General features: G+C 45.1%; 1 protein-coding gene across 4 annotated transcripts in view; it reads left to right on the forward strand.

Moving 5' to 3' along the window:
* The window catches only part of ep300b (EP300 lysine acetyltransferase b), a 29,163-nt gene extending 21,585 nt beyond the window's left edge, over nucleotides 1-7,578 (forward strand). For all 4 annotated transcript variants that reach the window (XM_026165596.2, XM_026165597.2, XM_026165598.2 and 1 more), the window contains exons 25-30: nucleotides 714-974; nucleotides 1,085-1,250; nucleotides 1,482-1,649; nucleotides 1,735-1,896; nucleotides 2,693-2,974; nucleotides 3,114-7,578. In XM_026165596.2, coding sequence (XP_026021381.2) covers nucleotides 714-974; nucleotides 1,085-1,250; nucleotides 1,482-1,649; nucleotides 1,735-1,896; nucleotides 2,693-2,974; nucleotides 3,114-6,185 — 4,111 coding nt within the window. In that variant the 3' untranslated portion in view covers nucleotides 6,186-7,578. The remainder of the gene's footprint in view (nucleotides 1-713; nucleotides 975-1,084; nucleotides 1,251-1,481; nucleotides 1,650-1,734; nucleotides 1,897-2,692; nucleotides 2,975-3,113) is intronic.
* Nucleotides 7,579-16,014: the final 8,436 nt, after the last annotated feature.

Consider the following 16,014-nt stretch of genomic DNA (forward strand, 5'->3'; position numbering starts at 1 on the left):
GTGTTTGTAATGGTCAATAAATGAAAATGAAAGTTAAAAAACAAAGGAGAGAAATATCCTAAACAAGGTTATGAGATGTAGTGTTGTGTATATTGTCCTCTAGGGGGCACTCTGCACCTTTCCTGTTAATATCATTTGTTTGAAACCCGATAAACGCTCAAAACAATATTTTAAACTGCATTGTCATACTATCTTAGTAGGAACTCATTAAGAAAAACTACAGATAACAAGTATTGGGTAAATCTGTGCTTTTGTGTGTCTGAAATGAATAAAAAAAACATCAGCTAATATATCAGCGTTTTAAATGCCCAAATATTCTGTCGGGCTCTGCAAGTATGTATGAATCCTTGAGGGAATCGGTGAGAAGAATACTTCCCTACGTTTCACAGCGACGAGGCAAATCATTATGAGATTATCAAAAGGGAAGATGAGAGGTGACTCAGCAGTGAGTGAGGAGATTAAAGATTAAATCAAGTGTCCAGCAAGTCGAGAAGGAGGAAAGCTGCAATCTGAATTGATTTCAGTGATTACTTGCGTCTCATTTAACATCCAACCCCTTTGGCTTTGACAGTTTTGTCCTAACCAGATTTTAGCTCACTCGGTAAAAGCGCTGCATGGCTGTAGTCTGTGTTCACACGTGCCACAGTCAAGTTTCTTCATTTGCTGATAATGTTTGACGCCAGTTTTCTTCACCTATTTTTGTTCCCTGTCAGGTTTGTGGACAACGGAGAGATGGCCGAGTCTTTCCCGTACAGGATGAAAGCCCTGTTTGCATTCGAGGACGTTGACGGAGCGGACGTTTGCTTTTTCGGCATGCACGTTCAAGAGTACGGCTCAGATTGCCCTCCTCCCAATCAGAGGCGAGTGTACATTTCCTACCTGGACAGCGTGCACTTCTTCAAACCTCGACACCTCAGGACTGCAGTCTATCACGAGATCCTGCTGGGCTACCTGGAGTATGTCAAAAGGCTGGGGTAAGACAGGAGCTTAGAGTTTCTTTGTGTTACATTTGCTGTTTCTGAATGCTTTTAGTTGCATGAAAAGCTCAGTTTTATATAAAAGGCTCCTTGTCTCCCTGTCTCAGGTTTACAACAGGGCATATCTGGGCCTGTCCTCCTAGTGAAGGGGATGACTACATCTTCCACTGTCACCCACTGGACCAGAAGATCCCCAAGCCTAAACGCTTGCAGGAATGGTACAAGAAGATGCTGGACAAGGCTGTGTCTGAGCGCGTAGTCCATGATTACAAGGTGAGACAGTTTATCCCTAATTCTCATGCTCTGTGTCTGGTTGTCCCAGATTCTTTGAGCAAATGAGTCCATTTACAAGCTGTTCTTGTAGGTACTCTGGTAGTTTCATGTGGCTTCTTACGGTTTCCATCGCCCTGGACTGTCTTTAACATAGTTTTCTTGCATGCTTTGTGTGACCCTCTGAAACCTCATTAACAGCATTACCTTGTTTCGTCCTCGTCATCCCTTTAGGACATTTTCAAGCAGGCAACAGAAGACCGGCTGACCAGTGCCAAGGAGCTGCCATACTTTGAGGGCGACTTCTGGCCTAACGTCCTGGAGGAGAGCATCAAGGAACTGGAACAGGAGGAGGAGGAGAGGAAGAGGGAGGAGAACAGCACCTCTAATGAGAGCACAGATGTGAGTGGAACAAGGTCCTCAATTTTTGTCACAATATATATATTCGCGGTGTCCTCTTGCTTAATTGACATTTAAACGTTCACAGGCCATAAAAGGAGACAGCAAGAATGCCAAAAAGAAGAACAATAAAAAGACGAGCAAGAACAAGAGCAGCTTGAGCCGAGCCAATAAGAAAAAACCAGGGATGCCCAACGTTTCCAACGACCTTTCCCAGAAACTTTACGCCACAATGGAGAAACATAAAGAGGTATGCAAGTCTAATTTAGTCGTAGTGCCGCTGCTTACTCTCTTACTCGACACTGCAGCATATTTATACCACTATCAGCCATCAGACTGATTTGTGGAGCAGTTCTGATATTACTTACTTAATACGGCGGCATTAAAACACAGTCCATGTGCTTAGTGCAACCTCAAAGATGCCTTTTGGCAACACAACCATTAACAAGAAAGTCACCTTGTTTCATGGCCTGTATATAAAAGCCAGCCAGTGTTATGCCACTGCTGGTTTGTGAGCTCCCGTTTTTGAAGCTTCATCCATACCATCATGACCTGTTGTCAGCTGTGTTTTTGGCACCAGAAGTGACTACAGCTGGACAAAAGGGGGAAGGGAAGTTATCAGCTGACACCAAAAAGCAAGTTGCACACATACATTGTATGCAACAGACTAATAAAATCCTTTAATTTCACGCACTGAAATAAATTATTTTGAAGAAGCCACAAAGCAAGCAGCTGCATTTAAGTCTGCCCCAGTTCAGAGGTCCAGTTCTGTGACACCTAGCAGGAAGCTAGTGGTCTGAGTGGCACCTACTTGTCCTTCAAAGCAACCACGCTTCTAATGATCCTCAACTTTAAGTCTAAAAAAGAAAAGAGACCAAAATTGTTTAGTGCAATGATAAATGATAAAAAACAAAACAAAACACTGACTCACTGATCTGCAGGGGAAAAAAGACACATTTTCCCTCAGTTTTATCTTCCCGCATAAACATACTAAATCAGATCTTGTTAAAGGTTGGTTAAATATTTTCCTCGCTTTAAACTGGCAGGTCTTCTTCGTCATCCGCCTCATTGCTGGTCCCACCGCCAACTCACTGCCCCCCATCACCGACCCAGATCCTCTAATGGCCTGCGATCTGATGGACGGCCGTGATGCCTTTCTAACTCTGGCCAGAGACAAGCACTTGGAGTTCAGCTCTCTCAGGAGGTCCAAGTGGAGCTCCATGTGTATGTTGGTGGAGCTCCACAACCAGAGCCAGGACCGCTTCGTCTATACCTGCAACGAGTGTAAACACCACGTGGAGACTCGCTTCCACTGCACTGTCTGCGAGGTGAGAAACATTTAAACTGTACTTTATGAATATTCAGATCTTTTTTTTTTAAAGCACAATTTTTCATTTCACAGTAGCATATGTTAGTTAATCTATCAGTTTTGTGTTATTAAACGATTAATTTTGCCTAATTTTCCAGGACTATGACTTGTGCATCACCTGCTACAACACTAAGGGTCATGAGCACAAGATGGAAAAGCTGGGGCTTGGCCTGGATGACGACAGCAGCAACCAGGCAGCGGCAGCTACTCAAAGCCCCGGTGACTCTCGCCGTCTCAGCATCCAGCGCTGCATCCAGTCGCTGGTCCACGCTTGCCAGTGTCGCAATGCCAACTGCTCGCTGCCGTCCTGTCAGAAGATGAAGCGCGTTGTGCAGCACACAAAGGGCTGCAAGCGCAAGACCAATGGCGGCTGTCCTATCTGCAAGCAGCTCATTGCTCTGTGCTGCTACCACGCCAAACACTGCCAGGAGAACAAATGTCCTGTCCCGTTCTGTCTGAACATTAAGCAGAAACTCCGGCAGCAGCAGCTGCAGCACAGACTGCAGCAGGCCCAGATGCTGAGAAGGAGGATGGCCACCATGCAGCGGGTGACCCAGCCAGCTGGAGGGCCACCGGGCGGATCTGCAGTTGGACTTCCATCACCAGGAAACAATGTTACCACAGCGCCTAGTACCCCAACATCTGGTGGAACGCAGCCTCCAACTCCTCAAACCCCGACTCAGTCAATGCCTCCAGTCCCGCAGCAGGGAATGGGTCCTGGTCCAGGAGTGCAGCAGCAGCCAGGAGGGATGCCTCCCCAGCTTGCCCTTCATCATCAGTTCCAGCAAATTCCAGGAGGGGGAGGTGGTGGTGGTGGGATAATGAACTCTCCACAACATCAGCAGCAGCCCAGTGGAGCAGTGACCAACCCTCAGCAGCTCCAGCAGCACCACAACAGTTTGCCTCAATTTTCCAGCAGACCTCCAGGCTCCTCACCAGTCCACCAGTCCCAAGGTAAACCAGTCCTTGGCTCTGCCACGCCTCCCCAACAACAGCAGCAGCCTGGTGGCGCTGTCATGACTGGAAACATTGGGAGCCAGCAACCTCCTAACCAGCCGCCGAGCCAGCCCTCCCTTCCACAGCAGCAACCTTCTGGCCCTCCACCGGCAGCTGTAGAAATCGCTATGAAGATTCAGCAGGTGGCTGACGCTCAAAGGAAGATGGCACTACAGAGACAGGCAGCCCAGGCAGCTGGAAAGTTGATGCCTTCTCACACTCAACATCAACAAGGTCAAGGTCAGCAGATGGGCATGGGACACCCAGGGTCTGTAGGCATGGTAGGAGCCCAGGGCATGCCACCGCAGACCCAAGTGGCAGTGACAGCTGCTCGGGCCCACATGGATCAGCAGCAAGGTGCTCCTACAGGGATGATGGTTGGCACCAGCGGGCCCATGCAGCAGCCTCCTCAGCAAGGTAACATCCCACATGGCCAGCTGCCCCCTCAGGTACAGCTCCAGCAGCAGAGGATGGGAGCTCCACTTCAGAACCCACAGCAGCAGCAAACACAGTGGACAGCCCAGGGGATGCCGCCCCACCAGAGACAAGCTATGATGAACCAAGTGGGCCACACTGGCATGATGGCCGCTCAGCAGCAGCAGCAGCAGCACCAACAGGCTCAGGGCCATGCTGCCTTGATGAATATGGTGCAGCAGCAAGGCGCTGGAGGCGGGGTCACAGGTGTACCTGGAGCCACTGGTATCCAGGGGGTTGGCGCTGCTGGTGGAAACTTCCCCCAAGCAGCCCTCCAGGAGCTGTTACGGATGCTCCGCTCACCTAGCTCTCCACCTCAGCAACAGCAAGTCCTCAACATCTTGCGGTCAAACCCACAGCTGATGGCTGCTTTTATCAAACAGAGGGCATCAAAGTATAAGGGGGGGCAGGGGGGCCCTGGCGGACCAGGGGCTGTGCCAGGAGGACCAGGTCCCACAGGGGGGCCTGTTGGAAATGTCATTGGAGGTGGGGCACCACAGGTGAACTTGAATGCTGCTGGTGTTAGTCAGCCAGGCATGCACATGGGGGGTCAGGGAGGGGCCAATGTGAACATCGCCACTATGGCTCAGCTGCAGCAAGTACAGCAGCAGCAGCAGCAGCAGAGACCGATGCTCAGCGGTTTACAGCAGCAGCAGGTTGCAGCTCTGCAGCAGCAGCAGGGAGTGGGGAGAGGAATCCAGGGCCAGGGGCCACAGATGGGAAACATCAGCAATCCTCAGCTTAGAGAATTGTTCATGAGACGGCATCTTCAGCAGCAGCAGCAGCAGCAGCAGCAGCAGCAGCAGCAGCAGATGGGTATTAATCATGGTCAGTTTCAGCAACCACAGCCACCACAGGGCCAGGGATTCATGGGACAGCCGGGGATGCAGCCTCCCACTGTGGGACAGGGTCCTCCTGGAGGTCCGCCTCTTGGTCCCCAGCAGCCTGGTGGTCCACCGGGCCAGCAGGGGCAAGGCTACCCAGGCTCTGTGGCCCAGCAGCAGGCACTCCAACAGAGGCTTCAACAACAGCATCATCTCCAAATGCAGCAGCAGCAGCAACATACCATGGCTGGCCTGCCAGGGGGTGATGCAGGTCCAGGTGGAGAGGGTGTAGGAGGCCCTCAGCAGCCACCCCAGGTCCCTCAATCTGCACAAAGTGGACCCCAACCTTCTCAGGCCCTACAAGTGCTCCACCAGAGATTGCTCCAGCAGCGACATATGGGCCCCGGTGGGTCACCAGCCCAGCACAGTAACCCCATGAGCCCTCAGCAGCCGCAGCAGATCGCCCAGTCTCCACATCCACACCTGCAGGGCCAGCCTCTGCCCACATCCTTGGCTAACCAGGTGCGGTCCCCACAACCGTCACCCAGACCCCAGTCCCAGCCGCCGCACTCTAGCCCGTCCCCACGCATGCAGCCTCAGCCTTCTCCGCACCACATCTCCCCCCAGTTGCAGACAGGTTCGCCACACTCAAGCCATCTAAACCAGCACCACCCGGGAATGGTAGTTCCTTCACAGCAACAGCAGCAGCCAACGACTCAGCAGCAGCAGCAGCAGAACACTATGGAGCAATTTGGGTCAGACCAGAGTGCCATGCTGTCCCAGCTGAGTGGCATGGCCGGTCTGCACGGGCCAGGGGGCAACAGCCAGGACCCGCTGAGCCAGAACATGAATCACAACCCTTTAAACATCATGTAGGACTTCTCCTCAAAGTGTCAAGCTGAGCTGAAGTTCTCCGTGATCCTTCGCACAGACTGCACTCGCCCAGGACAGTATTACTGTTATTATTCAGCCTTCTTTTTTTCTTTCTTTTTTTAATACTATTATTAAATGTTATTTAAAATGTTTTCAATAAAGATGCATTGAACTGAACTTCCTATGGGAGATGAACAAGAAATCAACCAGTTGTTAAAAGAATTAGAATAAATAAATTGTAAGTTATTGCTGTTAATATATATATATATTTTTTGCCAATTGTGGACAAAGAGGGAGACTGCTTCTCTAGCACCCCCACCCACCCCCATCCTGCCACCTGTTACAGAGTACACAAAAGGTGATATTTTTGGGGGATAAATACAAGTACTTGCCTTTTTTTGTTGTTGTTGTTTTTTTCAGAAATGGTTTTTAAGATTTTAAAAGTGATCGAGAATTAAAGAGGAAATGATTTCATGCATACAAATTTTTTTTAAAATAAATATATATCCATTTTGTTTTGCTTATGTCAAACTCTTTCTGTTTTAGAGTGATGTGGATAATTGTTAATGTAGATCCAAATATGATGCATATCTTCCCTTTTTTATTTTTTAATGTTTGGGTTTGCTTTATTTATTTCTTTTATTTTGGGAGGGGGCGGGGTTATGTACCTTGAGACTGCTACGATTCCTATAGAAATATATTTTTGTTATTGACTGTTAAGATTTAGATGTCTGTAGTCGACTCTCTCCAGCTGGGGAAAATGTTGGTGTTTTCTCGCAGAGGTTGAGGGTCTGCTCCGAGTCTGACGTGTTGAACAGATGTGTTTCCGACGTTCCCGGACAGCTTTTTGTTTTTCTGGGACATCAGTCATGCTGGAAGACACTCTTCTCCCCCCGCCTCACAAACATGCAAAGCCCTCTCCCTCGAATGTGTGTGCACTCCTTCCTTTTTAAAGACTCTTAAAACGGAGCAGTGGAGGCTTGGGGAGGGGGGTGCATACCTGTGTGCCTGTAACATTTTGAGTACATTGGCTGGGATATGAAAAACAAAAAGAGTGGGGTGGGGTTTTAGTGTTTTTAGGATTCTGCTGTTTTGAAGTAAACAGGATAACAATCCAAATGAACTGTGTTGCACAGAACTGAGGCAAAAGAAGGTGATGTGAGCAGCTGGTTTCCGTCTCTTTCTGCCTCGTCCCCTTTGCTGCTTCCCTTGGACTTTAAATCCCCCCTGCCTACTCTTCGAGAGGGAGTTGGGGTGAGCTTCCTCCCCATGAACTCCATCCTCTTTATCTTTCTGCTAAGACCTTTGGGAGGTTAATTTAATATTTTTTACTGTACAAAGGAAACAAACTGTGGACTCAAATACTGTTTTTATAATAAAATGAAAATTACCAATAGCGGTGCGTCCTGTGTGTGGCTCTTTGTTAGTGCTACTATAATTACTTGATAATAAAGAACACATCTTTCAGCATTTCATGCATTTTGAAAAAAGACTTTCAGAGACCTGGAAATGTTCCCGACTTTGGGTCAACTTCCGTAGTTTAAATGTGTTAAAGACTAAAAAAATTGACATGACAGTTGACAAAAAGATTCTGACATTTTTCACAGTGCATGTTTGAGGTACATTTTTCATTTCCAAATAAGGAAAAATACACATTAGAGGATAGAAACAAAGTATCGATCTGATGCCAATACCAGCGTTGGTGTTGACGGATGAGATGTACTACAGACGAGCTCCACATCAGGTGCTCACATCCAAACCACAACCATTCCGAAGTGATCTCTCAAGGATACGGTTTTGAAAGCTTAGAAGAATCACTTAGCTGTCCCAGACTTCCCATTAATCCAGTCTTATGACATTAAATACATGATCAATGACGAAGATGATCACAGTTTACAAGCTTCTGCTTGCCCTCATTCCTCAATCTGGGGGGCAATTTGCACGTTTTCCAGCGTGATATCACGAGATAAAAATGATAACTAAATGGCCTGGAGATCATCAAATTCACATTTTGGATCCATGGCCAGGAAACTCCCCAGATCTTAATCCAACTGAGGATTAGTGGTCAATCCTTTAAAAGCAGGTGGACAAGGAGAAGCCAGCAAACTGTGATCGCCATCAATCAGGATTTGGCCAAGAAGCTGATATCCAGCGACAGAAATGATGAAGAAGAAGGGCAGAGGCTGCAAACACAGAGCACTTTGTATAGATTTGATTCATTTGCCAGTGAAGTCTTACTTAAACTTAACATAATGCTTACTTTGTTCTTTGCTACATCACAGAAACAACAGCATTTGTCTATGTCCACATCTCTCTGGATATTTCTGTGAGTGTGTGGAGTTACAAAAAGCACCCATTTATGGCATCGCAGTTCAGTTCTTTGTTTGTAACATCTAACCCTGAACACTTTGTCATTGCCAAGAACAAGGTCAAGAAATGTGACGCTTGCTAAACCCTGAACCTGCTTCATGCTGAAGGCTCCCGGCCACGATGCACCGAAGATAGCTTACAACAAAGGACACAAAATTCAAAGAACAAGCTTGGAACACCCTGATGGTTGCAGAGCGGTACATCATAACTAATTAACAACCAGCCCAAAGAGCTTATATGAGTGTATCATTAATTAAATATAAACAGTTACTTAATGGTTATCAGTAAGTAGACCTAATCCACCAACTTCTCCATTACTCCTTTATTATTTCTGCATCCGTGCATTGCTGATTCCTCCATGTTTCAACTTCTAAATCCTCCAGTACAGTACAGTCACCTCTGAGTATTTTGACTATATCGTCTATCTTATGCATAATTTCCAACTCCAGGCCGTATACACTTGAATGGATATTGGATTCAGGGATGTCAGGGGATGTGTCTTTGTGTAATGAGGGAGAATGCGGCCTAAGGAGATCAACAGCCCATTTCAAGATAGAAGATAAATAATAGGCAGTGTCTTTTCCTTGGGCGAAATGGGACAAAAAAAGAGATTTGACTGACTCTGACAAGCAAAATAGAAAAAGTAAAAAGTTTTTCAGAGGGGTGCAGCATGTGCCATGATCACAGAACCATCAAACATTTTGTTGGCAGTAGTCAAAAAGTTCACAAAAACATGCTGTGAAAAGAAAAGATGCAAATGAATTGCCAGAAATTGGAGAAGAATCAAATGTGAAGGTGCCAGGAAGCCGTTATCCTCCAGCGCTGTCATAATCCAGTACTGCAGCCTACCTGCAGTGCCCAGATGGTAAAAGGCGTTCAGTGCTCAGAGACACGGAAGCTGCGTATCCGACTGAAAAGTCAAGACCGGGCCAAGAAATATCCAAGGACAAACTTATGGACCAATGAGATGAGAGTAACTCTTGACAGAGGATATGGATGGTGGCTCTTCCACTTCAAATCAGACTCCAAGGTGGAGGTGAGGTACTGGTGTGGGCTGGTGTTATTAAAGATGAGAAGGTCTGCATCTTTCAAGAAGACTGTGAATTTTATACTGGCTAATGTTCCATCGCAGGCCTTAAAGATGAAAGAATAATGACACACGGATTCAGTCCCAAACCACACCTAAATCCCACCGAGAGCCTGTGGGAGAGTCACTGTGAAGGAAAACAGCACACCTCTCTGAACAGTGTCTGGGAGGCCGCGGATGCTGCAGGAAAGGTTGATCGTCAGCAGATCAAGAAACTGACAGATGCCATGAATGGAGGTGTCTGGCAACAGCTTTGGTGTTTCAGTTTGGATGTATCCGTAGGTCGGCATACCTTCTTTGAACAACATGTGACAATCAAAGCAATTTTATCCCTTTATGAGCCAGCCCCTGTGAGAAACTGAAACAGTGATTCAAGAATGTGTAGTTTCCCTCACATTCAGCAGAATCTGCAAAGCTTCAGACGTCTTGGTGTCTTGGGTCTGTTGGATAATAGACAGCCTAACCTTCCTCTGATTACAACAGAAAGGATTCCCTTCACATACATTAGGTAAAAGCCATGCTCCACAAAAGTGCATGCCCTGTGCTCATCCATTTCTACTTGTTGTTATTGAAAGCCCTGTGTTAGTTTTTCTCTCCCCATGATCGTGGGAATTGACACTGATTTTTCTCTCTTCCAGTTAAACACTGTTATTTCAGCAGCGCCACCATTTCCCGTGCTGCACTCCTCTGACACGCTGACCCATGAATCACACTGTTCACTAGAATCTCATGGCGTCACTTACAGGAATGTTTTGCGTGAGAGCATTATGCCCTCTAGTGGAGGGTTTAAAAAAAACAAACAAAAAAAAAAACCCAACCAAATTTCAAACCACTGGATGAAGAATACAGTGTTGTTTGTCTTTAAAGAGGCATTGATAGAAGTGTGTGAGTGACTGAAGAGAAATGAAGAGAAGTTTGGCAATATGTGTTCAGGTTACTGTCTCCTCTTTGATCATTAGAAACTGAAATATGTGGAATAAAGCAGGACTTTCTTACCTTCAGTTTTGTACTTGATAACTGAAAGGCATGCTCTGCTCTGTTGGACTGAGATCAGGTCAGAATCTCCCGTTTCATTTCATCAGGCTGCTTCTATCAGCAGTCACATCAACCAGGCCCGCTCCGGAGCAGGTTAAGATTCAGATTAGAGATCAACAGGTATGAAATCAGCACCCAGTGACAAATCAGTTCTCCAGAAAATTGCATCACCATCAGTATCAGTAATAAATAATGATCAATTCTGATTTTAGACACAACTTTAATTCTTAATTGTTTTTCCCCTGTTGCCTGAAAGCAATTTTACCACAACCTCTCACTGACCTCACATCAAATTGAATTCTGTCTTTATATTTAAACGTTGCTCTCACACCCTTAAACAACAAGTAAATGGAGTGGGTTATTCTTTGGTGTAAAATTGGCTTTTTCCTTTTACATTTTCACTGACTCTCTTTTACTCGAAGTACAGCTACTAGCACACAGGACAAACAGCAAGAATATCTGTTCAATCAGTCACATTAACTTCACTCTGACCGGCCTACTGAAGTGATTTCCACGTCTCCTTTATCAGGCCATGTGCAGCAATACAGAAGCAAAGCATATAAAGGTTCTCTGTAAAGGAGTCCTAACAACATGACACTCTGCAGCCACACGTGATTTACGGAGGCTCTAGAACTCAACTTTGATCACAGAGGAGGATGGATGTGTCTGAAGATGAAGACCATCTTGAGGTCATTTCTGATTCTGATGATTTCCAAATGAGGAAAATGCCAATCATATCCCTGCAAGCACGACAATCGCATCAGAAAATGGTAAAATATAATGATCTTCATCCTCAAATGCACATCAGGCAAAACTGTTGGCATGAAGCATAATGAAGACAGCACCAGGGCCCACTAGGATGGCACGTGATAGACATCAAGTCAGCTTTTGAGCCCAATTCAATACAGACAGACAGACATGCTCAAAATGACTAAAGTGACTGTGGATTTTGGGGGGAGAACTGGAAGCTGGATAAAATGCATTTGTATGGATGTTTGAGGGTCCCATGTATGGTCAAAGGTTCAATCAACAGCCAGTTTGTGGGATGCAGAGACATATTTTATGCCATGATGGCCCTGGAGACTATGTTTTCTGCAGAGTAAGCCAATTTGACAATTGAGAGACAAGCACTGCCAGATGAGAGAAAGACAAATTGGCACCTATTGTTAGACTAGATTAAAAAAAACAATGTCATGAAAAATGATTGTATTTTATATGTAAGTCCTTCCAGTGTATATAATGAAAAACTAGTGATATCCTCACTGAACCCCCATGTGTGAGATGTAAGAAACTAATTGTATACTGCACTAATTATTGAATGAAATAGTAATGGAGTTAATAATGCTAAATAACGTGTATCGTAATTTTCTAAAAGTTTCTGACACTTTTAGATAACTAAATATGCCCCAAGTCAAACTGACCCAGGAACAGCGTTGCTGTACCGGAGAAATGAACATGAGGGTTAATCACCATTTGATAAGGTGTCTGGAGTGGGGATCATTTCTGTGAAAACAGGTCAGCTCATGAGCGGTTTCTCTTTGCATCATTCTGCTACAAGTTAATCTAGGTTTCATCTTTTTTTTTTTTTTTTCTCAAAGATATTTTTATTGAGTTGAAGCAACAAAGAAAAGCAAATACACGCAGAATTGACAAACACCAAACAAGCAAGTTTCACAGCGACTGTTAAAACTGAAATATCAGAATACAGATTAATGACACACTCACATGTCTTATAATTGCTTCCAGCAGTTTATCCCCTACCCACAACGCTTAGAACCCCTATCCCTCAGACCAGGAAGGAAAAAACCAAACAAACAAAGCAAGAAAAAAGAAGCAAACAAATAAAAACAACATCACAGATAAATCAAAAACAAAATAAGAAAAACACACAAACGACTAACAATAAATAAATAAATAAATAAGTAAATAAATAAAAAGAAGAAGAAGGGGGGAGGATTTACTGAGCAACGCTGGAAGTCGGGTTTGTAGCCTGGAGGCTGGAAAAGTATTTCAGGAATTGCCCCCACACCTTGTAAAACTTACCGCTGTTGTTGCTAATCGCATACCGGATCTTTTCAAGGCTCAGATAGTACATAAGGTCCCTCAGCCACTGAGCCTGGGTGGGCAAAGGGGCACCCCTCCATCTTAGGAGGATTGTACGTCTAGCTACAAGGGAGGCGAAGGAGAGCATGCAACGCTGTGACGAGGTCAACCGTGCATCAGCCTCTCCAGTGGTGCCAAAAAGCGCAACTAAAGGGTCAGGATCCATATGGTGTCCAACAAGTAGGGATAAGGTCTGAAATATATCTCTCCAGAATCCTTCGAGGCTAGGGCACTTCCAGAACATATGAATAAGGGAAGCCTCCGCACTCCCACACTTATCACAGGTAGGGTCAACGTTCGGATACATACGGGATAGTTTGACTTTGGAGAGATGGAACCTATGCACAACCTTAAATTGTAAAAGACAGTGGCGGGCACATAGGGACGTGGAATTAACTAATTTGAGTATTAAGTCCCATGTATCCATAGACAGGGACTGATTTAAATCTTGTTCCCAGGCCGTTTTAATCCGATCTATCGAAGAACCGTTCATGCTCACCAGCCTGTCATAAATAAGAGAGATAAACCCTTTACGTGTTGGGATTAGGGTGAGGAGCATATCCCCTGGGCTTGCAGCTGGCGCTACCGGAAAGTTTGGAATCTGAGATTGGAGGAAATGTCTGGTCTGCAAATATCTGAAAAAATGTGTACGTGGGAGATTAAATTTTTCAGAAAGCTGGGCAAAAGATGCAAAAGTATTGTCAAAAAATAGATCATTGAAACATGTAATGCCCTTATCATGCCAATCTCGAAATATAGGATCAGATAGTGATGGCTGAAAAAGGGGGTTAGAAAGAATTGGACTTAGAAGAGAGAAACCTGTTAATCCAAAATGCTTCCTCATCTGAGCCCACACCCTCACCGTGTGCCAGACAACTGGGTTATCGATTGTCTTGTTTGGGGGAAGGGGGAGTGAAGATCCAATCAGGGCCAGGACAGAAGAGCCTGTGGGCGAGTTCAACTCCATGAGCACCCAGGATGGGCAATTACCCTTGTTGTGGAAGTAAAGCCAAGATATAATGTAGCGCATGTTTGCTGACCAATAGTAATATCGAAGGTTAGGCAGTGCCAGGCCTCCACGACTCTTGGGTTTTTGGAGTTGAGCCTTGTTCAATCGAGGGCGTTTACCCCTCCATATATAAGACGAGATAATTGAGTCCAAGGAATCAAAGAAGGATTTGGGGATAAATACTGGTAACAATTGGAAGAGATACAAAAATTTAGGAAGTATATTCATTTTGATTGAGTTGATTCTTCCCACCAAAGAGGTGGAGAGAGGGGACCACTGTGCCAGATGTTTTTTTGCATTATTTAACAGAGGAAGGAAGTTCGCTTTGAAGAGACATTTATGTGTCCTTGTAATAATTACACCTAGATATGTAAATTGATTCCCTGCTATTCTAAAGGGGAGGGTAGTATAGTCAAACACTGGTGCCCCTCCATCCACAGGAAACAACTCACTTTTACATAGGTTGAGCTTGTATCCTGAAAACTGGCCAAATTGGCGAAGTATGGATAACATTGCAGGTACAGATATTTTGGGGTTTGAAATAAAAATTAAAAGATCATCGGCATACAAGGATACTTTATGTTCAGCACCTTTCCTCCGGATCCCATTGATCTCCCCACAGCTGCGGAGTGCAATGGCGAGTGGTTCTATAGCCAGATTGAAAAGAAGAGGACTTAAGGGGCATCCCTGACGGGTTCCTCGTTGGAGGTTGAAAGGCCGCGACTGTATGGAATTAGTAAAAACTGAAGCGTTAGGGCACATATATAATAACCTTATCCATGAAATAAATTTCGATCCAAAATTGAATTTATCTAGGATCGTGAATAAATATTTCCACTCTACCCGATCAAATGCCTTCTCCGCATCTAGGGAGAGAATGCACTCAGGACCCTGATTGGAAGGGGTGTATAATACATCCAATAGTCGGCGGATATTGGAATAAGAGTAACGATTCTTAATGAAGCCTGTTTGATCTTCGGATATAACTGAGGGCAAGATATTTTCCAGCCTACGCGCCAAAACCTTGGCCAAAATTTTAGCATCAACATTTAATAGAGAGATTGGCCTAAAGGATGAGCATTCCACAGGATCCTTACCTTTCTTTGGGACAAGAGCAATACTTGCCTCGTAAAAGGATGGCGGAAGTCTACCACACTTCCATGAGTCGGAAAGGGTTAAATGTAGTTGAGGTAAAAGCAAGGGTGAGAATGCTTTGAAAAATTCTACAGGAAAGCCGTCAGGGCCAGGGGATTTCCCAGGCTGCAATGAGGAGATGGCTGCGCTCAGCTCCTCTGGCGTGATGGGTTCATCCAATCTGTTTTTACTATCAGAGGAAAGCATAGGTACATTCAAAGTCTTTAGAAAGTTATCCATTAAAGTGCTTTCCTGCGGGAATTCGGAGGTGTAAAGTTGGGAGTAAAAAGCCCTAAACGTATCATTAATTTTGGAAGGGTCCGAAGTGATATTACCATTAGCCATTCTAATCTTCGTGATATGTTGTTTTGCCTGGAAGCCCCTTAACTGGCTGGCAAGCATCTTACCCGATTTATCGTAGGTTTCATCTTTTAAAAGAAATTTCCAGAGCTGTGCAGGCTCTGACACAGTCTAATCGAACCTTCTTGTTATTGAGTTTAACCAGTGGCTTGTACCTTGTTGTGAACATTCATGAAGGCGTCTTTTGATTTCAGACTTTGACGATACACCTACCTCACCTCCTCGAGTGTCCTTGACTTGGCTGGATGTGGTCTAACATCTAACCAAGGTCTGGTCTTTCACGCTGCTTTGAGCTGCATTCATTCTCTTTTTAAGACTGTACCAACTGGTTTTTGCTCTCCGTGTAAGGCCAAAAAAACCCCAAATAAATGGTTCACTTACATGTTTTTGTGCCTTGTTCTCCAAATTTCAGTGAACAGCTACCAAATGCAACTTTTCTCTGCTTTATTTATCATGACACGACAAGGGCGTGAAACTGCTCGTCAGTTGGTTGTTAGGTTTCGATAGTGGGTTTGAAACAAATCTCTCATCACGAGGCACTAAAGCAAAACTACAACAAAGAAGGTTCATTGTCAAAAAACAACAACAAAAAAAACCAAAAACCTTCCCAAGAAATGAATAAATAAATTTGGATACATCTGTGTTTCATGACTGGCTTCGTCATCTCTTTCAGAAAGGTAACACAGAAACATGTCTTTATACCCACCCCCTCTAAGCACACTCCAGGCGGCAGC

Source organism: Astatotilapia calliptera, chromosome 4, assembly GCF_964374335.1.
Source record: "Astatotilapia calliptera chromosome 4, fAstCal68.1, whole genome shotgun sequence".
Taxonomy (NCBI): Eukaryota; Metazoa; Chordata; class Actinopteri; order Cichliformes; family Cichlidae; genus Astatotilapia; species Astatotilapia calliptera.